We start from the raw sequence: 24,724 nt of genomic DNA, 5'->3' as shown, positions 1-24,724 counted from the left end.
AATCCCACTTTGGTTGTCGCAGAAGATCACAGTGGTATCTAACACATGTCCAAACAACTCACTAAAGAGCTTCCTCAACCAAACAGCTTCACAGGAGGCCATACTAGCAGCAATATATTTGGCCTCAGTGGTGCTTAAAGCAACCGATTCCTGCTTCTTGCTCATCCAGGACATCGAAGCAAAACCTAGTGAGAAGCAACATCCTGATGTGCTCTTACGATCCACTACATTGCCAACCCAGTCATCATTAGAATTACCATGGAGCCTCACATTCCCGACAATGTATCTTATTTCATTGGTGATTGTGCCCCGAAGATATCTCAGAAGATTCTTGGCAGCAATCCAATGTATGTGATGAGGTTTGACCATAAATTGACTCAATGTATCCACTACAAAGCATATGTTCGGACGAGAGTTCACCAAGAACATCAGGGCCCCCATGAGTTGACAATACTCAGAAGGATTTCCCAAATCGGGCCCAACAACACTTCTGCATAACTTCTTGAAGTTGAGTTCCATCGGAGTAGTCATGGACTTACAATCCACCATCCCAAATCTTTCAAGTAGCTTCACAATGTATTTTCCTTGGGAAAGGAAAATCTCAACGGGCTTTTGCTAGACCTCCAACCCCTGGAAATAATGCATCAGTCCTAGGTCCTTCATCTCGAATTTGGAAGCCAACTCCCTCTTGCATTGATGAATAAGAGTGTCTGCACCTGTCAGAAAGAGATCGTCCACATAAAGTACCAAGATGAGAGGTCTATTATTCTCAACCTTAAAGTAAAGGTTCAGATCAACTTCACTTCTTATAAAACCTAGCTTCATCAGATAGCTGTCGATCCTCTCATACCAAGCCCGAGGAGCTTGCTTCAACCCATAGAGGGCTTTCTTCAACCTACATACATGTGTCTTGAACTTCGAACCCCTCTGGTTGTTCTACATAGACTTCCTCCTTAATTGAACCATGCAAGAAGGCGGTTTGACATCCATCTGGTGTAGGTTCCATCCTTGCGAGGCAGCAAGGGCTATAATCAAATAGATGGTGGTATATCAGGCAACTGGTGCAAATATCTCATCATAGTCCACACCTTCCTTTTGAGAGAAGCCTCGAGCAACAAACTTGGCCTTGAACTTTTCAGCACTTCCATCAGCTCCATGCTTAATCTTGTAGAGCCATTTCGAGGTGACAACAAATTTTTCCTTGGGTCTAGGGACCACATCCTAGACATCATTCTTCATAATTGACTCATACTCTTCGTTCATAGCATCCTTCCATACTTGGTGCTTCATAGCTTCTTCGAATGTGCAAGGCTTAGTTTGAACAATGGTGCTCATGGCAGCTAAGTACCTTGGGCACCTATTCGACTTCTTACTTTCACGAAATGTCCCCCTTGGTGCAATATGTCTCTCGGCATCTTCGAGAGTTTCCAAAAGCCATGAGGATCACCATTTTGAGGAGGAGGGCTCATGAGGGGGTGTATCAATGGGGTTCATTGGTCCTTCAACATCGGGCATCGGCTCATCCTGCGGTTCTCTCTGGTTTCCTATGTCTGCTTCTTTGTCCTTCCTTGGAATAGGAAGGTTCCTAATCTTTCCAAGGGCAGCATCTTCATTGAAGGTGACATCATGACTTATCTCCACTTCCCTTTGACTAGGCACATAGATTCTATATGCCTTAGGAGTTTCACTCTAGCCCACAAATGCTCCTTTTTTCCCAGATGCATCCAATTTGCTTCTCTTTTCTTTTGGCACATGAAAATACACGGGGCTATAAAAAATTCTAAAGTGAGAAACATCAGGTTTCTTACGAGTGAAAATTCCTTTGGGAGTTTTGGAGACCAAGGCTTGATGAGGGCATCTATTTTGAACATACACGACAGTGTTGGCAGCTTTTGCCCATAGAAACTTCAAAAGGCTTTGATCACGAGCATGGCACGTGTGGCTTCTATAATAGAACGATTCTTCCTTTCAGCAACACCATTTTTCTCAGGAGTATATGCAGTGGTAGTCTCCCTCTTAATGCCAACTTCTCTACAATAGTCATTGAATTCATTTGATTCATATTCGGTTCCATTATCGGTCCTCAATATTTTATTATTTTGATCTTCTTCCCTGTTTGATTTTCTACCGAGGTTTTGAAAGAACAGAATCATGTGAAAACTTCGTCCTTCTTCTTCAAAAAATAAATCCAAGTTTTGCGAGAGAATTCATCCACAAAGATAGCATAATATAAATATCCTCCCAAAGATGTCACAGACAACATACCAGATATATTAGAATGAACCAATTGCAAAATGTTGGTAGCTTTGCTACCACTTGAGGGGAATGGTCCCCTTGTATGTTTTCCTTCGGCACATCCCTAAAAACACCTTGATGTTCTACTTTAAATTCGGGCATATCTGTCACCATCTTCCTTGCATCAGGTAGAACCTTATAATGTAGATGAGCAAACCTCCAGTGCCATAATTTGGATTGAAGAGATGTGTCGCAAGACATAGCTTCCAATGGGCTTCCTCCAACTTGATATAGGCTATCAACCCTAAATCCAAGAGTAAATGTTTCTTTGAAATTTCTTTTCCAAACATGTACCTTTCCATCAATGAATGCCACCTTGAATCCTTTGTCCTACATTGTCGAGATAGATACCAGGTTCTTCTTTAGATTAGGTACATATAATACTTCTTGTAGATGAATGGTGCTACCTTGATTTAATTAAAGAGTAACATTCCCAACTCCTTTCACGGGATAGGTGGCATTGTCTCCAGGAATGATTTCCAGAGGTTCCTTATACCCAGTGAAGTGCCTTGAGGCACCACTATCAATCAACCAATTTCCCAAGGTATCTGGTGGAGAGGTAGTAGAGAGGGCATATATAAGATAAAATTCTTTTTGCTTGTTATCTACATCATTAGATTCACCATACCTGGAGTTTCTTGATCTTTTGGAGGTCGACCATTTCCATGTTGAGTAGCGGGAGGATTCGTTTTTCCTTTGTTGTTGAATCTGCCATTCCTTTGATTGTTGTTGCCCCTGAAATTGTTGTGGTAGTTGTTGTTATCATCCCGAGGTGTATCCCTTCTATTAGGACACTCCGTAGCATAGTGTTCAAATTTGTTACAAATGAAGCATCTTCCCTTTCTTCCATCTTGAATCCCGATCTTCCTTGACATTGCTTCTTTGAACCTGCATTGTTCTTTTTAGAATGAGCGAGAATGCAGTAGGATCATTCCTATTTGAAGGCATGTCTCTCTCCATCATCCTTGTCTCTTCTTGAGTACATCTAGTCAACAATTCATCAACACCTGTAATCTTGTCATTGTTGAGGATAGTAGTGTTGAACACATGTCATTCACGAGGGAGACCTCCAAGGGCAATGAGAGTGAGCCCCCTATCAACAATAACTTCTCCAATTGAAAGAATATCCTTTTTGATCTCGGTAATCCTCATGAAGTAGGATTGGATATCTTCACCTCTTCCCTTCTTTATGTCCTTCAACTTGTTTTTGAGAAAGAGGACTTGGTTTGCATCAATGTTTTAAAACTCCGACTCGGCTGAGGGTCAAGTCCGACTCTGACTCTGACTCGACCGAGGGTCAACTGGCTCGATTTCAATGACTCGGTCGTTGTAAAAAATACATTAAATATTTATTTTTTATAAAAGCACATAATTTTAAAGATTTTCGTTCATGTTTCCAAACACGCAACATTAGAATATAGATAGAAGACAACATATGATCAAAGTAGGCTTATGAATATATCCATTATATCAAAATGGCACCCAGTGCACTGTCCAATACATACACAATGATGTTATAGAGATCAAAACAAAAACACATAACCAAGGAGGCTAGAAATGGCCTCTACAACAAAAGTTTATGACCAGTACTACTGGCTACTGCTAGAGTTGCCAACATCATTTGGCTCAGTGTTACTTGGGAGCGGGAGCGAAAGTGGGGAGTGGGACCGAAAACGGGAGCGAGAGCGACATTTTCAGAAGCTCCCTGTTTGGGAGCGAATCCTGGAGGAGTTCGACAACCAATGTCACTAACATCAAGGTACATAGAGGGATTGGTGCTCTTGTTTAAATACGAGTTCCATACCCTAATACACGACAAAATGCAATGGAAACATTGCAATCCCCCAATCCTGAAATCCTGGAAAATTGATAAGTTTGCTGGATTTTGAATGAAATCTAAAATTCTACTTTCTCGATATGAAATCCAATGAGGCCGGAACCACTCTCAAACATCCTGAGTCATTTCATGGTAATGTTAAAAATTTAAGTAAAAGTGACAAGGTGACATTCTCCTTAATCTTCATTTTCATTCTTTTACTTTAAGAATTTAACATTACCATGAATAACGTATCAATACTAGGGATCAGAGTCAGACAGGGAAACCCATGAGTCAGACAAGGAAGCCCAGGGAGTCCCCAAAAATAAAAAAAATAAAAAACACTGTTTTTTTGGGTTCACTGGCCGCTGTACGTAACTCGACCGGGTTGATATGGACTTGGCCGAGTCGGTATTAACCCGTCCGGCTGAACCAGTTCAATGGCCGGGTCACAAAATCCAAGGCTGGCTCGGACCAACTCGGCCGAGTCGGTTCAGAGCCGACGGTTTTTTAAAACACTAGTTTGCATTGCTAACTTTGGACATGCCAACCAATCTGTCATACATCTCCTTAGATATGTTCAAATCGGAGATGTATGCAACCAAATGCTTGTTAATAGAATCCCTGATGTTCTTCTTAGCTTTGACTTCACCTTTCTTGTACTTTGTCTTAGCGGCAACCGATGCATTTGAAGGAGGTTCAATAATCTTTCCCTGCACATGGTCCATAACATTTTGCTCTTCCAAAGTCAAATCAAGAGACATCTTCCATGCATGATAATCAAACTTATCATTGAGCTTGTCATCAAGTTTGAAGTAAGATGTGGAGGCCATTGAATCTTGTCCTTGCCCAACAAATCTCAGTGATTGCTCTTCTCAATGATTACTCTTTTCACTCTTGCTTGGGCTTTGTGTTCACCTTAACTCTGATTCCATGTTAATTTTGGTATTTTCTATGCTTAAGAGCAATTTACTTCAATTTTCTTATTAGCCCAAAATCAATTTCCAGATTAGCAATCACATTAACATTGATAGTAAATGCAGATAGAACAAAAACAATAAGCAGAAGACAAGACAAGACAAGAGGACATAATATTTGGCGGATGCCAGGGAAAAACCCAATGCGGGGAAAACCCTTTGATCAAATCCTCTTATTATTCTTCAAAAGTTCAGCGGAGAGAGAGTACAATATACAAAAGTCACTTGCCCAAACATAGTGAATTCTGTCTAGTCAAACTGCAGTCAACAGGATGCCCTAACCAGAAAGTCAACGCTGGTCAAATCAACAAATTTACTCCTCCAAATTAGCTTGGTCAAACCCAGTCAATTTGGCCTCCAAAAATAGTCCAAATCAACCCAAAATAGTCATGAAGAAATTGGTCAAACTTGGTCAACACATAGTCAAACCCGTGGTCAAACTTGCTGCAGTCAATGTTGGTCAAACAACCCAGAAAATATTGGTTTTTGTGCCCAAATATGCGGCCTGCCCAAATAGAGATATTCCCACAAAACTCGCAGTCAAGTGAAGTCAAACACTACCTGGTCAACGTTGGTCAAAGCTGGATGCAACTTGGTCAACGCAGAAATCAGAAAACCTAGTCAAACTTTCGCACGTGTGGAGGAGAAGAAGGCTGCACTGAAATTCGTATGGCCCAATCAAATGAGGAGAGAGAGATATGTGTAAGATGATAAATGTCCAAATGAGTAGATGCTCCTTCTATTTATATGCAACGTTGAGGGTGACGAAACATGACTTTTGGGCTTTTTGAGTCTACATTAGATTGTTGGCCGACCTTGACAATTTGTCCATAGAAGAAATAAATTCATAATTCCATTTATACATGTCAGAATGGGATGATCTTTAGATCAATCCTACACCTCTCGGAAAAAAGAATCCAACAAAAATATTATCTCCATCGTATGAGCTGTCTAAGGTGGAGTTTGGCCCTAGTTGCCAAATTTATATAATGTAAAGGAGGTTTCCCCCTCGAAGAGGATAATTTTTAAGTTGTTGATCTGTCTATTTGTGAGCTGGTTGCATAACATTTGGTATCAGAGCTTTGGATTTTAGGGTTTCGCTTCTTCTAACAGGTCATCTTGGCATTTTCATTATAGATTTTTTTCTACGAGACTTCAGAAGCTAAATTTTTTACCACGTGGAGACGAAATCTCAGAGAACTTCGTGTAAAAATTTCAGATCTTGGTTCGCTATATGTTTCGAGGAAGTCAAGGTTTTTGCGAGCTCCAGAATTTTGTTTCAAACAGGTGACCTAGGGAAAATCTTCATAACTTTTGTTTTAGGCATCAGATTTGAATTTTGCAAAAAATCGCTGAAAGTGCACGGACTGTAGTTTTTCATGTAGCAATTTAAGGGCTGAAGGTTGAAACAATGACACATGGCATCTCGTACAATTTCGCTTTACTGAACCAGTCCATAATCAGGCCATCGTGGGAGATTTGGCATAACTCTTTCTTGAAGAACCCAATCTCGATCAAACTTGCGGGGTTGAAAAGAGGACTCAAAGAGCTACCACAGGAAGAAATTTCATATCTTTGAGATTCACAATTACAAAGATACAACAACTGCAATATCTAGCTCTTCAAAAGCAAGAAAAAGGTGTGTATTTGTTAAATGTTGCATAACTTTTGTTTGAAAAATCAGTTTGAAGTGATTCAAAGGGCATAGTGAAGCACAAATATCATTGTTTGATTTCAAAATGCCTTGAAACAAAAAAATGGACACACCTAGTAAGCAATGAGAAAGCCCTTCTATGACACATGAAGAAGAGGAAGAAATGCAACATGATATATCAAAATTGCGAGATCAAGTGCAACAAATTGCGCTCTCGCAAAGAGTAACAAAAAATGAAATGGAAGCTAAGATAGATGGTTTGAAGAATGGTATGGAAGCTAAGATGGATGGTATAAAATAAAAAATGAAAGGAAACATGGAAGATTTGAAAAATGGTTTAAAAGCAGACATGGAAGTTTTGACAAAGTTGCTACAAGAAATGCTTCCTAATGGCGAAAATGTATTAGATGAAACTCATGATGAGAATAAAAGGAATGTTAATCATGATTCCATAGACTCTAACTTTGGATTGAAGACCCATCATATTCCAAAGATCGATATGAAGAAGTTTGATGGCAAGGATCCAATAACATGGATATGGAGCAATATTTCGATCTCCATAATGTGCAACACATAACAAAGGTACGCATTGCAACTTTATATTTAGAACCCAATCAGTTTGTATGGTATCGATGACTTTGTTCTTGTAAACCATTTGTCACTTGGTCAATTTTTACAGAGGAAATGATAGCACATTATGAAGATACAAAAAGCAACACCTTTAGCCAATTGATAAATCTCAAACAAAAGGGTTCAATGGCGGAGCACATTGAGGACTTCCAAAAATTAAATATTAAGGTAAATGATATTCTAGAGGAGCATAGGATTGATGTACCTCAAAAGATAACATCCAACATGACGTTCGCCTTTGGGAACCTGATTCATTGGAGAAGACATTCAAGGTGGCAAGAAAAGTTGAAAGCAAAATTATGGAAACAAGGAAGTCTACCACTCACAACTATAAAGATGGAAGTGTTGCTGCTCCTAGCCTTCCACAACCTACAAGGTTGACACCACAACAATTGGAGGAAAAAAGAGCAAAAGGGCTTTGTTATAGTTGTGATAGCAAATACACTAAAGGTCATAAGTGTGCTGAGAAGAAATTATTCTACATAGATTGTGAAGAGGAGGAAGAAAATGAACAAGAAACATCAAAAGAGGAGGATATACACCAAGAACCAACCCCAGAGAAAGAAGAAATGAATCCGACCATATCTTGCAATGCATTAGCAGGAATTACCACTCCTCAAACTCTCAAGATAGAAGGATATATCAAGAAGAAAAAGGTAATATTGTTTATTGATTTGGGTAGTACCAATAATTTATTCATTGTAAGATAGCCAAGGAATTGAATTGCTTCCTATATCTAGCGCTTGACACCTGCAAACGGAGGAACTATAAATTGCTCTGGAAAGTGCCATAATATCAAGCTAACCATGGGGAATATGTATTGAATAGTCCAATGCTTTCCATTCCAATGGTTGGTGCTGATGTTGTACTAGGAGTCCAATGGTTACAATCTTTGGAGACAATAGCTTTCAATTTTCAAGAACTTTTCTTGTTTTTTTTTGGGAAGGAAATAAAGTTGAATTAAGGGGTATCGTAGGGAAACCAGGAAAGATAATCAGCTCTAATGGCATGACAAAGCTTTTGAAGAAAGAACACAGGGCGTAATTGCACAATTATGCTCACTAGGGGTTTAAACACCGAAATCATCTATTTCTCTAGATCTCCAAAAAGTCTTAGACACTCATTCCAAGGTGTTTGAGACTCCCAAAAGGCCTCCCACCTACTCGTGATCATGATCGTACGATTTACTTGATTCCTGGGAGTGTTCCTCCAAACATAAGGCCTTACAGATATCTTTATGCCCAAAAGAGTGAAATTGAACTTATGGTTGCAAAAATGCTAGAGGCTGGTATAATTCAACCTAGTCAAAGTTCTTTCTCTGCTCCAGTAGTATTGGTGCACAAGAAGGATGGATCATGGCGTATGTGTCCATATTATTAGGGAGCTCAACAAGCTCACTATTAAAGATAAATTTCCTATTCCTGTCATTGATGAATTGTTGGATGAATTACATGGAGCAATTTACTTCACCAAGCTGGATCTTCGTTCAGGATATCATCAAATTAGAATGAAGATCGAAGACATTCCGAAAAAAACATTTAGAACTCATGAGGGTCATTATGAATTTTTGGTTATGCCTTTTGGCCTTATTAATGCACCTTCCACATTTCAAGGTTTGATGAATTACATTTTCAAACCCTTTACAAAATTTGTGTTAGTATTTTTTGATGATATACTAATCTACAAGTCTTGGAAGGATCATGTTCAACATGTTAACAGGGTGCTCAAGCTATTGGAGGAGAAACAATTATATGCAAAAACCTCCAAATGTTTCTTTGGAGTATAGGAGGTGGAATATTTGGGTCATATTGTATCTCATGAGGGTGTTAAGGTAGACCCTAACAAAATTAAAGCCATCAAGGAATGGAAAATCCCCACAACCATAAAGCATCTTCAAGGATTTCTCGGGTTGACAAGTTATTATTGCAAGTTTGTTAAGAGTTATGGGAGAATAGCGACACCTATAACATCATTACTTAAGAAAGATGCATTTTCTTGGACTCCAGAAGCAACAAAGGCCTTTGAACATCTTAAGGACGCAACGTGCCAAGCATCGGTCTTAGTTACACCATACTTTACAAAAACTTTTATTGTGGAATGTGATGCTGCAGGAAATGGAATTGGTGTTGTTTTAATGCAAGAAGGAAGACCCATTGTTGAAAGTTGTCCAATGAAAGGAAAGCATTTACACAAAACTATTTATGAGAAGGAAATGTTGGCAATACTACATGCACTAAAGCAATGATGACCTTACTTAATGGGAAGACACTTCAAGGTTAAAACCAATAATCATAGTCTTAAATACTTTTTGGAACAAAGATTATTTTTAGAAGAGCAACAAAAATGGGCGACAAAGATGTTGGGTTATGACTTTGAAACCATCTACAAAAAAAGGGAAGAAAAATGTTGTTGCAGATGCACTCTCAAGAAAGGATGAGGATGTGGAAGCATTGCTTTGTGCTGTTTCTGTTATCCAACTTAAATGGATAACAAAACGAAGGGATGAATGGAAAAATGATGAAGAGGTTTGATCGAGTTCAAAAGTTGCAGAAAGATCCCAACACATCTGATACATTTAGCTGGAAAAATGATTCATTATGGCACAAAGATCGCTTATATCTTTGTAAGAATTTCCAACTCAAAGTTTCAAACAAAAGATTCTTTTGGAATTGCACACCTCTCCCTTAGGAGGGCGCTCAGGATTTTTAAAAACTTACCATAGCGTCAAGAAGGAATTTTGTTGGGATGGCCTTAAATCTGATATTCAGAAGTTTGTGGCAGAATGTTTAATTTGTCAACAAAATAAAGTTGAGACAATTAAGATCCCGGGTTTGTTAGCTATTCCAAGTCAGCGTTGGGAGGAGGTTTCAATGGATTTTATCACAGGATTACCCAAGTTTGAAGGAAAGAGTGTCATCATGGTGGTAGTTGATAGACTTACCAAGTATGCACACTTTTGTGCATTATCTCTTCCTTTTAACGCCAATACAGTTGCTACTGCATTTATGGAAACAATTCAAAAGCTTAACAGAAATCCAAAGATTATAGTAAGTGACAAAGATCTCATTTTCACTGGAAATTTTTGCATGGAATTATTTTCTTGTCTTGGTACTCAATTAGCTCATAGCTCATCTTATCATCCTCAATTTGATGGGCAAATTGAGACAGTGAACAAATGTTTGGAAGAATATCTTCGTTACTTTGTATCTGATAAACAAACACAATGGGTCAAGTGGTTACCTCTAGTTGAATGGTGGTAGAACACTTCCTTCCACACGACAACAAAAATGACCTCATTTATGGCACTTTATGGATATCATCCACCATCCATCACATCATTTTTAAGAGAAAATTCTAAGGTTCAAGCAGTGGAAGATCACATTGAGCATCAACAACAAGTTCTCCAACTCTTAAAGTAGAACCTCACTTTGGCGCAAAATCGAATGAAACAGCAGACAGATCAATATCACAGTGAAATAAGTTTCGATGTAGGTGATTGGGTATTTTTACGGCTACAACCACCATACAAATAAATGTCTCTCAAGAAAGCTAAGAAGGATAATAAATTATCCCCAAGTACTACGGTCTTTACAAGGTGTTGCAAATATTGGTACTATGGCATACAAATTGGAGCTGCTTGCATCTTCCCGAGTACACCCAGTTTTCATATTTCATGCTTAAAGAAGGTTATCGGTGACAAGCTTCCAGTCCAAACAATGTTACCAAAACTTGATGAAGGAAAAATCATATTTGAGCCTGAAGCAGTCACGAAAACAAGAACCCGACAGCTACAAAATCAATCGATTTCAGAGTATCTCATTAAGTGGAAGAACTTACCCATTGAATATTCCACATGGGAGGATGAGAATTTTATACATAAGCATCCAAAATTACTCGAGTGTTGATAACAACACTTTTTTGAAAGAGAGGGGCATGTTAGGTCCCTATAATACTAGTGTATCCCCCTTATTATTATTGTTGTGCCCATGTAGCCCCCATATTGTTATTGTTGTGCCCCATAGAAGCCTACTATTGTTATTGTTGTGCCCTTACATTATTATTGTTATGTAGGCTTTGATTATATTGTGACCCCTTAGACTCCTATATATACAAAGGAGGTCTTGTCTTTTGTATCATCTGAGAATTGTTCATTTATGTAATGTAAAGGAGGTTTTCCCCCCGAAGAGGATAATTTTTAAGTCATTGATCTATCTATTTGTGAGCTGGTTGCATAACAATCATTATACCGATAACTGATTGGTTCTCTGATGTATTTAGTGAACACTCGACCAGATATATGCTTTGTTGTGAATACTCTAAAGTCAGTTTGAGATGGAGTCCAGACATGGTCATTGGATAGTAGTGAAGTACATCTTGAGATATCTCTGTGGAACCATACATCATTGTTTGAGATATGTTGCAGGAAATGAGATTCGATTATTAGGTTACATTGATTTTGATTGGGCAAGCAGTGTTGGTGATGGGAAAAGTACTACTAGTGGTTGTTTTTGTTTGGGATCCGCTATGGTTTCTTGGATGAGCAAAAAACAAGATTCAATTGCACTAAGTATTGTTGAAGCTGAATATATGGCAACCAGTGAAGTTAGTCGTGAAGCAGTTTGGCTCCGTAAATTGCTTGCTGATTTGTTTGAAGGAGTATTGGATTCGACCATAATATGTTGTGATAATCAAAGTTGCATAAAGTTGTCAAAGAACTTGGTCTTTTGTGCAAGTTCGAAGCACATTATGATTAAGTATCACTACATTCGGAGCATTGTGCAGGATAGAGTTGTGAAGCTACAATATATCTCCACTGACGAACAAGTAGTCGATGTATTGACGAAGTCCCTTCTTAAGGGAAAGCATGAGTATTTTTGAGACAGGCTTGTGCTTGTGGATATCTCCTCCCAAATTGAGAGGGAGTAAGGATGGGCACCTTGTTCTCCATGTGTCATGTACTATGGCCAAGACTAACAATCGTAAGTCTAGTACATGAACACTGATAGGGAGAGCGGTTGATTGGATAAGCGTCATGGACCAACATTCTTGAGACATGTATGGTGACCAGGACTAACAATTGTAAGTCAAGTACATTGATTTGGTATAAGGATGATCCGGAGGACCAATATTTCCTGTTGTCAAGTATTGTGACAATGGATTAGGAAATGGTCTTGTGAGGACATACTTTGGTGAACCTAGGTAGAGTATGTGCCTAAGAGAGGTGATGGTGTCGTATTGAATGCCTCCCAATATTGTGCTCATATCTAGTGGAGAGATAGAGCTTGCTTGTCAAGGCATTGGTAGATTGACAATGCTGGTTATGATGATGTTTATGAAGATGCTTATCAATTTGGATCCTTTCTTATATGAATTTTTCAAATTGAGATTATCCTGTTGAGTCATTATGAATACCTCCCTAATTAAGAGGGAGTGTTGAAGTTGTAACTAGAGTTGGTCTTCATAATATAAATTTATCATTGATGTATTTATTATATTTATATTTTGTTAAAGCATGTTCTTCATGCTTAGAGTCAAAAGAGTCAAAATAAATAATTTTTGAGTCGAAAGAAAATTTATTTGAGTCATGTCCCATTTGGACATTTGTAAATAATTTAAATTTTATTTTTGAGTCATAAGCCCACAAGATGACCAAGTCGGCCTTCCTTGGACAAGTCAGCCTAGTGCCACCTATTCAACCCTCCTGGACAGCTATATATAAGAGACAATTCGACCTCTTGGAAAGCTCATTCATCCATCACATTATCAAGTATCTTCTGCACCTAAAGAAAGAAGAAGCAGGCTGAAGTCAAAGAAGAGAGAAGGCAGTCAAAGCACAAGAAGAAAATCGAAGTTTCTACCTTACTACAAGTCTACAACTCACACGTGTGACAATTTTCTGTGGAACAAGGTCGAATTTCTGAGGTAATTGCAAGCCAAAATTCGACCTCTACTGCAGGGCCGAAATTCTGAGTTTGACCGAATTTTGAGGAAGTTTGACCAACGTTGACTTTGACTATTGGAGGAGACTTGGAGAAGGGTTTCACTTGATATCTTTGTGGCAGTTTGGTCTTGGTCTTGGTCTTGCATATTTGTAAATTTGATCTGATTCTATAAGAGAAGGATTGTTGGGTTTTCACCTGGCGTTTGGCCTAATTTCTGTTGTCCTTTGTCTCATTGTGATCTTTGTTTTGAACATTAGTATAATTGTTGGATGGAGAAGACATAAGAAGTAATAAGAAGCTTATAGTGCAAAACTTGAAACTTTTAGAGATCACACAAGGCAAGAATGAGTTAATATCCTTGAGACAATAGAAGCAATGTGACAATAACCCAACAATAAGCTCACTTTAATGTTATAACAGCAGTGGATAAGTTTTTTATGACAGCAGAGAGTAATTTATGTTTTATGTGATGTCAAAACATACACACAGCAACCCAATACTAAATCCAATCCCAGAATGGAGCAAGCTTTCTTATGGTAACACTGTTATGATTTCAGACTTTAGTGTAAACAATGTGTGCAATTATTAGAGCGTCGTGGACAGCAGTAAGCTAACTTGAATCTCTTATGATAATTAGGACAGCAGTGAGATATTTCAATGTTAAATGTGCCAAACAGTCCTAAAATCTTTATTTCCTTTGAGTTAAAGTTAGAAAGCTTGAGATAGGGAACTAACAGTGAAAAGTGCTTATGCAATTGATGTATTTTCAGACCTCTGTAATGCCTATGACAGTCAGCGATAAGCCATGCAGTGAGCCAAAAACAACAAGCCAATTGATGCAATAAATTGTTACTTTGCTTATATGTTTTGTTGGGTGATTTTAAGATACTTAAGTAAAACTTATGTCACTGTTCCTATATCAGACTTCAAATGCAGAGATGTCAGTCACCAAAACTTATGATTTTAGTCAAACAAATAATGCCCAGATATGCTTAAGTGACCTTTCAAAGTATTAGATAAATTACCAATTTATTTCATTCCACTTAGATATATATATTTGACCACTGTTAGAGAGATATTAGGCAGCTGTAGCAAACAGTGAGAAGAATAAGGTTCAGAAATCAAACCCTTGAGCCCTTTGGGCTTGGAGACACTTGCCCAACTTGTTCCACGAAAATTTCCAAAAGGTGGTCCACCTGCAAACACAAATCTCACCCCAAATTCTCTGCAAATGACAATGATTAACTCAGAAAATCAAATGATTCCACAGTGAGAGAAAATAAGAGGAAGGTAAGGCTCAATGAGGCCAACGCATCAGTGGAAAAGGGTCAAAATAGGGCTGCGTTGAGCGGAAGAAAGCTTTTAAGGCTACAGCAGTGAGGGCCGAGTGGAAATAAGGAGGAAAGTGGGCTGTGGCAGGGGTAATTAGGGCAGCGTAGGGCAGATTAGGGGCTGTGTTGATGGAATGAAGGCCTTAGAGGCCACGGCAGGCAGGGAGGAAGGAAAATGAGGGTTGCCGCAGGGAAGAAAACAGGCAGCGACAGTCCTGGATGAGGAGAAAAGGGGCTATGCTGGGGCAAGAAGCCCTAAAACTTCTTGAAACCCTCACAAAATTCAGAAAAATGCACCAGATCTTAAATTTTATCCACAAATGATCACAAAGACTCCCTTGAAGGTTGACATTTTCTCCTTGGGCTTGAGCGTTGAGCTTGGAGGAGAAATAGATGGTGGATCTTGCCTTCCTAGGCCTAGATCCACCTCTAGAAAACCTCTAAAAAATTTCCAAGGCCTGAAATCCTCAAAAAATTTTCAGATCTGTTTTGAAGTTCACCAGCACAAGTAAAATTTGAAGAACTCAAAACCCCAATATATACAAAAAAATAAAATAAATCCTAAAACCCCAAAACCCCAGCTGCACACAAGGGTTAGAAAATAAAATTATTTACAAAATTTTATTTTACAATATTCACAATGATTTATGGCTCTTATAAGCAGATCCAATGTTGCACGAAGCGGGAGCGAAGCGGAAGCGGAAGCATCATTTTCCAAAAATCTAGGAAGCGAAGCGTCCGCGGAAGCGTCTGCTATATATATATATATATTTTTATATTTTTTTGCATTTATACTCAAAACAAACATCCCAAATACCAAATTAATTGTAGAAGACATGAAAACATGCATATTTTTGCATAAATCAAGATAGATATGGCATCCATGATTCCATTGTAGTTACTAGTATGTACAACAATCATCTATATTCTAGCTATTACAAACATACATCAAATTTTTAAGCATATTATAAAACATAAAACATTTAAGCATATTATAAAACATAAAACATAGAGCATATTATGATTTATCTAGCAAGTGAGCAACTGTCAACATTTGTCATGTCCAAAATTCAAATAATAATGTTTACAAAATATGTCACTTGGTCACCGCCAAGCCAAAAAGGTTCAAAATTCAAATTCACAAGTCTACAAGTCTAATGAGTAATCTATGACAAAAAGTAGTAGATTGTGAATATATCTACTAATCTCTCCTCCTTCCACCACGAATAGAACGTGGTGGCGGGCCTCCACGTGGTGGCAATGAAGAAGATGGTGCCTGTGTAAGTCGTGGCACTGAAACTGATGAAGAAGAACCCCCTGCTGTTGGTGTTGAACCATGGAACCTAGGAACCAAGGGACCAGATGGGGGTGGGGGTGGTGGCATATCAACACGGTCATCATCATCCTAGAATCGCTCAAAAAATTCATGCAAAAAAAAAACACTAGTTAACAAAAAAATTAAAAACATGAATTAATGCTTTATAAGGGAAAATTGGAAAATTCATACCACAATGGACATACCTGGATAAGAGCATCCTCTAATTGCTCTAGTCGCAACACTCCATCCTCCAAATTGGGCTCCTCTGGATTCTTGTCCCAAATCAACAAGTCTTTATTAGACTTTGCATCTTCACAGTAATGGGACAACAATCGCAAGTTGTAATGAACATAAACCAAGCTCTCTGCCCGGTCTAAACTCAACCTGTTCCTTTTAACACTGTGGATGAAAGAATAAGAGCTCCAACACCTCTCTGCAGAAGAAGTGTTTACCACCTGTGATAGCACCCGCAATGCCAAACTCTGTAGAAGTGGAGTACCCCCTCCATGCATGTTCCACCACTCAAGAGCAGAAAAAGTGTCTCGATCTTTAATTGCATGCATGCTCCCAAATGGACCAGTGTTGAGCGTATAGTTGCTCACCTGTCTCCGTACCAATGCAGCGTCCTCCTCATCAGGGATTAATTTACTCAATGCAGCCATATATTTTTGGTGAACCTCTTGATCTTGGTGTGGTTTTCTCCTGCTTCCCCCCCCAGGTGCTGGTGTTGAAAGCCATGATGGATGATAGTATTTAGGTGTCAAAACATATGCTAATGCATGCAATGGAATATTTAGCATTTCCCATCGGTTTTGCACCTCTACACGAATATAATTGTACAAGGTGGTATCTCTAGGCTCAACAATGTCTTTAATCTGCCCCAACATGCTATCCATTTGCTCATACACCTCCCCAATTACTGGTCGATCTGAATCTGCAAACTTGATCATGTAATAAATTGGTTTGGTGAATTGCAAAACATATTTAACCTGTGACCAAAAGTAACTGTCAAGAACAGTGTCCTTGACTGCATTAGCACCATCTGTGTCAGTGTTAATTTCATCCCATGTTTCAGCACACACCAGATTAGTTAAAGCTTGTCTCACCTTCACTAGCCGCCTAAAGGTGAGGTAATAACTAGCAAATCTTGTCTTTGCAATTTTAAGCAATTGCAACTTGGAGTAAGTGCCATAGAAGTAGTTTACCCTTGTATGCCCTGTGATGAATTTAATGAGCTGCTTCCCTTTCCTGTAAACCTCAGCAATCCACCCACAATCTTTGTGTTTCACAATATCATGCATCAAAAGGTTCAATGTGTGAACCAGGCACCCAGACCAAAAGATGTGTGGATGAGTACGCTCAATAATTTTTCCTGCTGCCTTACAATTTGCTGCATTATCTGTGATCACTTGAACCACATTATTCGGACCAACATCTTTGATTGATTTCAATAGGAGATCTGCAATGTTTTGTGCAGATGCAGTGATGGAGGAGGAGTCATGACATGCAATAAATACTGCACCACTAGAAGAAACACCAAGAACATTTATCAAATGTTGGTTTCTAATATTTGTCCACCCATCTAATACAATGGATACCCCAGAATCTACCCACTCATTTGTAAAACGTGTCAAAGCTCTTTGAACCTTAGCTTTTTCTCTTTCTAATAACACTGTTCTAGCTTTCTCATAGTTGGGGGCCTTGTATCCTTTTGGGGCTTCATTGATGGCCTTTACCATTTCATGCCAATAGGGAGAGCGAAGCACATTGAATGGTACACCGCAAGCACAAAGAAAACGGACTATCTTTCCATCCACATCATCCCTCCCAGCAACATTAAGGAAATCCCCTATTGTTCTTCTACCTCCAGAGCTTGCAAAAGTACCATGAGGAGATGAGCAACTACCAAATTTAGAGGTTGCACTTGATTCAGAATGAGTTTTTTGTTTCTTGTTTTTTTGTTGTGCAGCCATCTCTATTTGGATGTATTTTCTTCTTTCTTCAGTTGAAATGTTTGGGCAAATTTGTACCCCCACAGAACCCTTTTTTTCATCACTGTCCAGCACCCCACAAAGATGCCTCCTCAGACGGGTATATGAACCACAATATGGTTTTCCTCCATGACAACCATGAGGGCACACAAATTTGTAAGATCCACCACCCTTTCCCCCATCAAGTTTGGTCACATAGTTCCACAAGGGTGTTGATGTAGCTTTCCCATCTTGTGTTTCAATGTCCCCTTCCTCTTCAAACCCTTCCTCCTCATCATACATTGGGTCACTACTATTAGGACCATCACCAATGTCCTCTTCTGTTTCTTCCCTTCTATTCCTCACCCTTGCCATCATTAAAACCAAGAGTGGAATGATACATAGAAGCCAAAAGAACACCATCTTGGAATATGGATATAGGTGGTGGACAACGGCAACCTGTAAATAAAGGAGCAAGTAGAAACAATGGGAAAGAGTAGGAGAGGGAGGAGAAAAATACAAATTTTTTTTCAAAAAAACAAGGGAGTTTGGGGTTTGAACTTACCTCTTTAGCTCTTGTAGATGAAGTCCTCCAAGCTCTTGCTCCAAGCTCCTCCTCCTTCTCCTAGCTCCTCCTTCTTCACTTGTTAAGATTAGGTATGTTCTATGCTAGAGCAATTTATTTAAATTTTCACAGTTAGCAATCACATCAGCATTATGATAAACTGCAGATAGAACATAAATATAAAACGCAGAAGACAAGCCAAGGCAAGAGGACACAAGATATGGCGCAAGCCAGGGACAAACCCCACAATGTGTGGGGAAACCCTTTGATCAAATCTTCTTTTATCTTCAAAATTCAGCAGAGAGAGAGAGAGAGTACATTTACAACAAAAGTCAACACTTTCTAGATCTAAGCATAGATCATCTCCTATAACAATGAGATCAGTTGAAGACATTTTGCTTCAACTGATACCTATCATCATGCTGCATCTAGTTCTCTTGCTGTACCACTCATACTGCACCATACTTCACTAATCACGTTGCTGCCCAAGACTGCATTATATATATGTGCCCAGATCACACAACGTTCTTATCTCTATGCCACCGAAGGACTGCTCTTATTCATGCGAGATTAACCCAATACTAGAATGCTGAGATTACCTATACGCTTCAGTTATCCGAATGTGACTGCACCTAATACTTCATTCCAGATTCCCTCATATCTCGCTGTAGCTTATGAACAGCGTGTCAAGACATGACATGAACTGCGTTCATATCTGGCTGTAGCTTTTGACTGCGGCTCTTGATTCAGCTGTGCATGTATTGCGTTCCATATATGACTGCGGTTACAGCATGTCAATATATCAATGCGGCTACCATGTGAACAGCGGCTAAGTTCTCCAATTGTGCGTGTATAGACTGCGTTCCAAGATATATGTTATGACTGCGTTCCAAGATATTTATATGAATGCCCAGCGTATATATTTCCAGTGCCCAGCGTATATATCTCCAGTGCCCAGCGTATATATCCAACATTTACATTACTGCAGCGTATATAATATGACTGCGTCCCTGCGTTCAATGTGACTGCATTGGCTTACGTTGCTGTCATCCCATAATGCGTTCAATATAACTAACGTATCACTATAGTTATGACCGAAGCAGATTAGGGCTGCGTGGTATGACAACGTGTATACATCCACGCTGTTTTCCTTCCTTCACTGTGGCTAACTTTGCGTGGTATATTATATATAACTGCGTTCCAATATATATATATATATGACAGCATAGCATATACATAATTTCCTGCATGATGTATCATGAAGTGCGTATATACTTCCTGCGTGACTGTATGCTGTGCATAATTAAGGTGTCGTATATATCGTGAATGTTGTGCTTCCTCTATGACTGTATCATACGTAATGACCTCTTCATAATTGCAGCTTGATCACTGTGGCACCCAAGACTGCGTATGAGTCTTCATGACCAGCGTATAGGGTTTCATATTGCTGTGGCTACCCTTCATAGTACTGTAGATACTCAACTCAATGCGGATACTCGAGTTATGCTTGGACTGTGCCTTACGTTTAGACTGCGGCTAGAAACCTTTGTCATGTTCTACCATACCAGCGTATAGGGTTTCATATTGCTGAGATTTAGAGCTAGGGCATCATGGGCCAGCATCTTATTCTTGATGTCTCACTCCTTCTCCAAAAACCCAAGACGTGGAGAGGAGGAGATTACCTCAAGAATGTGTTGTACTAATGACTCCAAATCCTCATCTATTTATACCACAACGAGGATGATGAATAGACACGTCGGTTGGGCTTCTAGAGCCTACATAAGAGCTGGTCGGCTTGATAATAATTACATAAACAAAATAAATTCATATCTCCATAAATACTTATCGGAATCGGATGATCTTTGGATCAATCCTACACCTCTCGACGAGAGGGATCCAATAAAAATATCAGTTGCCATAAATAAGCCGACCTGCATGGAGTTTGGCCCTAGTTGCCAATTTAACATCACTCCTCCAAGCTCTCCTCTCTTCTCCTCTCCTTTCCTCTCTTCTCTTCTCCTCTCCTCTCTTCTCTTCTCCAACTCTCATAAACTCAAAGTGAGAAAATGAGGAATGAATGGGGGCTTTATTCTTTTCATTCCTCACCTTAACCTCACCCTAACCTCACCTTAACCCACCCCCTTAAGGTTGAGTTAACTTAACTTTAAAAAAAAATTAAAAAAAAATTGTTTTTTCTCCCTTGGGTGCGCCCCTTTCCGCCGAAGCGTACGGAAGCGTGCGTGAAGCGCACGCTTTCTGCTCCGAAGCCCCACGCTTCGGCGGCCTGAAGCGCGCTTCAGAGCCGGCGCTTCGGAAATTCCAGGAAGCGCAATTTTTTTACGAATCACGCTTCCTAATTTCCGAAGCGCGCTTCGGAAGGCCCTTCATACTGCGCTTCCGTACGGGGCGCGCTTCGGAGCTTCAGAGCGGGGGGGGGGGGGGGGGCTTCGTGCAACACTGAGCAGATCTATTTGTTAAATGCACAATAGATAAAAATAGATGAGTGAAATAATTTAAATGGGTGAGCAAAACCAATCGTTAGATAAGGCTTGAAATTTAACAAAGTGGACTCTTAAGCTTTCTTGTCTTGGGAGTTGGCTGGTCCAACTGAAGACTTCCCCTCACGCCCAAGATCTAAATCCTTGAGATCTCTACACACTTAAGATCAAGTTATTAGATCAATAGGGGCTAGATAAACACCATAACCCTCAAGATCTAGAGATACCTGCTAGATCAATCAAGTTATAATGTCTGTCTAAACCAATAACTAATGCAAGATACTTGTGCAAATAGTTAATCCACTCAATGGCTAAAGAAAAAATAACTTATAAAATATAATTCAATAGAGCATTAAGAACATGATTAAGAAATTACCACAATAAGCATAAGAGAAACACCACCATGAATAAACCCCAAAGTCTTCTTTATTATTTCTAGAAAAATTATTACAGCAGAGCTTGACTTAGAGCTTCTTTGAAATTTTTCGGTAACTTGAGAAGCAAATGACTTCTAATTTATAGATAAATCCTCCAAGTGGAAAATAATGACTAGTTGGCTTCTTCTCCGTCAAAATAATCTCTATTTTTGAAGAATTTTCAATTTTTTCATAAAAACCATTTTTTATTAGCTCAAAAAAATTATTTTTAGCTAATTTTCTCAAAAAATTGACTTTGACTTAACCACCAAGGCCCAAGGGTCCAATTTTTCTTGAAAGTTCCAATATTTCCTTGGTGGCGGACCTCCAAAAATTAATTCCTTCAAGGCCCACGAATTTTTCCATTTGGAGAATTTAATTTCTCTAGGACTTTTAATTTTGACTCTAAATAATTAAATTTATGGTTTATGATTTGAATTTATTTTTCCTAGAAAATTTAATTAATTGACAATTGAGGAGATTAATAATTTTTCCACCCTCTAATACTTTAGCCATGGTGTTTAAATATGAGAGACCACACACCAAAATATTTTTTACATTAAGATATTACAATTTCAACCTTTAAAGGGGGAACATTTGTTCGTTATAGACCCTCAATTTATTACCCAATTCTGCGACTCAATATGATCTAGTAGACCAAGTGATTTGTAATAAAAAAAATTTAGCTAATTAGCTTAAAATATTCGCAAATCACTTTTACAAAAGACTAGACTAAAACACTAGGACTCACTTAAGATCTTGATGATAAATTCCGGCCTAACTTTGATGTGAGGCTGGAGAGAAAAACTCAGTCGATCATTCATGTTTAGAAACATAAATGAATCAGTGAGACGAAAAACCTCCTAGGATGAAATTCGTTGCCAAGATAATAGACTTACCTAAGTTGTTACATACATACATGGTTTTACTAGCATCATTTATATTAACATTTTGCAAAATGAGTTTACAACTTTGACAAACTGACGACTGATGATGATGAATTTAGGATGATTTGAATGCTCAAACATGATGGAATCCCTTTGCGAAAAAGTGTATTGCTATAGGGTAGTTGACATGGAGTGGTCAACACTTTGGTCAAGGAGTTCTCTCACTTCTCCTTTTGGATGTAGTCATCCCACAACCAACTACAATCAGGAAGATGTTTCCTAGCAAGGATCCCATCTACAAAGGTGGTCCAGTGCTTACTGCAACACTTCAGAGCAACTTTCACTAGCTCTGAGTCAATCACAGTTTCCCCAAAAATTGCAAGCTCTCATCATGAGCTTGTTGGATCCTCGTGAGGTAAGATGTCTTGTCTCAGATCTACTCATTTTGATGCTTTTTAATTTCTCCCGCAACACCATTTCCTTGTTTCCATTTGTGCTCTGATAAAGATCAGTTAAAGCTACTCACATCTGACGTCCTATACACTTCCCTAATGGGCGAGGAATTGTGTGATCCCTCACACCATCCAAAATTATACACCTTGCTTACATATCTTTTAGATTATGCTCTGCTGCAAGGTTTGGATCTAAAGGAGCTTGAATGCTTGTGTTCACAAGATCTTACAAACCATTCATTTTTAGAATCATGGTAATTCGCTCCTTCTAGGGACTGAAATTAGCAGCCCCATCCAACTTGTCTTCATATTGCAAACTGCTTAGTGATGCCATCCTACACAAATTGACTATGGTCACAAAACCCATCTGCGAAATTTAAAAATAATTTTGTTTTGGTAAAATGGAGAAACTCACTGCTACAAGCCAGCTTGATCTCAGATATCTCTCTCAAAGTTATCTAGAAAGATTTGATACCAAGTTAAATTTCCAAATACTAGCCTAGATTTAGTTTCTCACGACAATTAATTTGATTCCCCAAAATTTATTTGTTTAGCAAAATAAATATTGAATTACTGAAAAATTAAAATTATTGTCATTTTTAATTTCTATATATCCATAATACATATGCAACATAATTTAAATCAGAGAGATCAATCAGACATTGCAAAAATAATTCATCCACAACAATTCTTCGTCATCTATTAATCAAGAAAATTTGGGTTTTCAACCCATAGAGATATAAGGAAAAATACAACGGGAACCTATAACTTGGCGCCCACAGGATGAATTCAGCCACTTGGAAATCGACTTATGAAGGAAATCAACCTAGAGAAATTGGACCCAATCAATCTGCTGGCAAGCCAACCCTTCGTCCTCCCACGAGCTGCTATTGCGCCTTAGGGAACTCGACCTCCAACAAATCAGTTACTCCAATAAACTCGACTTCCCTCTCTTTAGCAACTCAGGGTTGCATTCTCCACAACTTGACTTCCTAGATCCGCCTTCAAATTCTCTCGTAGTTCTCTCTGCTTGCGTTTACCGAGCCACTCATACTAGAGAAAATCATTGTCTTATTGTGACTCACTCTCTTGAGTTCTTGTGTGTCTTCCCCTATTTGCTAGGTTTCTTTTATAATCTCCGTCATCTATTAATCAGGGAAATCTAGGTTTTTGACTCATAGAGATACACAAGGAAAAATACAACGGGAACCTATAATTTGGCGCCCATAGTTTGAATTTAGCCACCTGGAAATTGATCTCTGAAGGAAATCAACCTAGAGAAATTCAACCCTATCAATCTGTTGGCAAGCAAACCCTTCGTCCTCCCACGAGTTGCCACTGCGCCTTAGCGAACTTGACCTCCAGCGAATCGGCTACTCCAATAAACTCAACTCCCCTCTCTTCAACAATGTAACCCTGCATTCTCCACAACTTGACTTCCTAGATTCGCCTTCAAATTCTCTTGTACTTCTCTGTGCTTCCATTTACTGAGCCACTCACACTAGAGAAAATAGTTCTCTCGTTGTGATTCACTCTCTTGAGTTCTTGTGTGTCTTCACCTCTTTGCTAGGCTTCTTTTATAATCTCTATTAAGCCCAAATCCCTAATGTCTTTTCTAGAAGATCTTGGATATCAATGGTTGAGATTATTTCTACGTCACTTAAATAATTAAATTATTTATCCTAAGAAAATGACCTTATAGTCCGCAATAATTAATTGACTTTAATTATTGTGCTTTTTCTAAGGAAAGAAGTCATAAATCACTTACTCCACCAAGCAAGCACCTAGAGAAGCAATAAATCATCTCCCACATGCTAAGACACCAAACTAATTAATTGACTCTAATTATTTAAATTTATGGCTTAGGATTTTAATTTATTTTTGCCAGAAAATTTAATTAATTGACACTTGAGGGAATTAATAATTTTTCCACCCTCTAATACTTTAGCCATGGTGTCTAAATATGAGAGACC

The 24,724-nt window shown here is 38.7% G+C and overlaps 2 protein-coding genes across 2 annotated transcripts in view; one reads left to right on the top strand and one right to left on the bottom strand.

Annotated features, from left to right (window-relative positions):
* Nucleotides 1-24,724, top strand: part of LOC149196590 (mitochondrial import inner membrane translocase subunit TIM10-like) — a 111,118-nt gene that overhangs the window by 9,883 nt on the left and 76,511 nt on the right. The window lies entirely within an intron of this gene.
* Nucleotides 15,604-18,098, bottom strand: LOC149196591 (uncharacterized). The gene is made up of 2 exons (XM_089403765.1): nucleotides 16,167-18,098; nucleotides 15,604-16,050 (listed from the first exon to the last, which is right to left on the bottom strand). The coding sequence occupies exons 1-2, from the start codon at nucleotides 17,934-17,936 to the stop codon at nucleotides 15,847-15,849; spliced, it is 1,974 nt and encodes a 657-aa protein (XP_089259891.1). The 5' UTR covers nucleotides 17,937-18,098; the 3' UTR covers nucleotides 15,604-15,846.

The sequence above is a fragment of the Pinus tabuliformis genome, chromosome 2_2, assembly GCF_031772625.1.
Source record: "Pinus tabuliformis cultivar Carrire ecotype Pingquan chromosome 2_2, CPIR1, whole genome shotgun sequence".
Classification (NCBI taxonomy): Eukaryota; Viridiplantae; Streptophyta; class Pinopsida; order Pinales; family Pinaceae; genus Pinus; species Pinus tabuliformis.
This window is presented reverse-complemented; position numbering and strand designations above follow the sequence as displayed.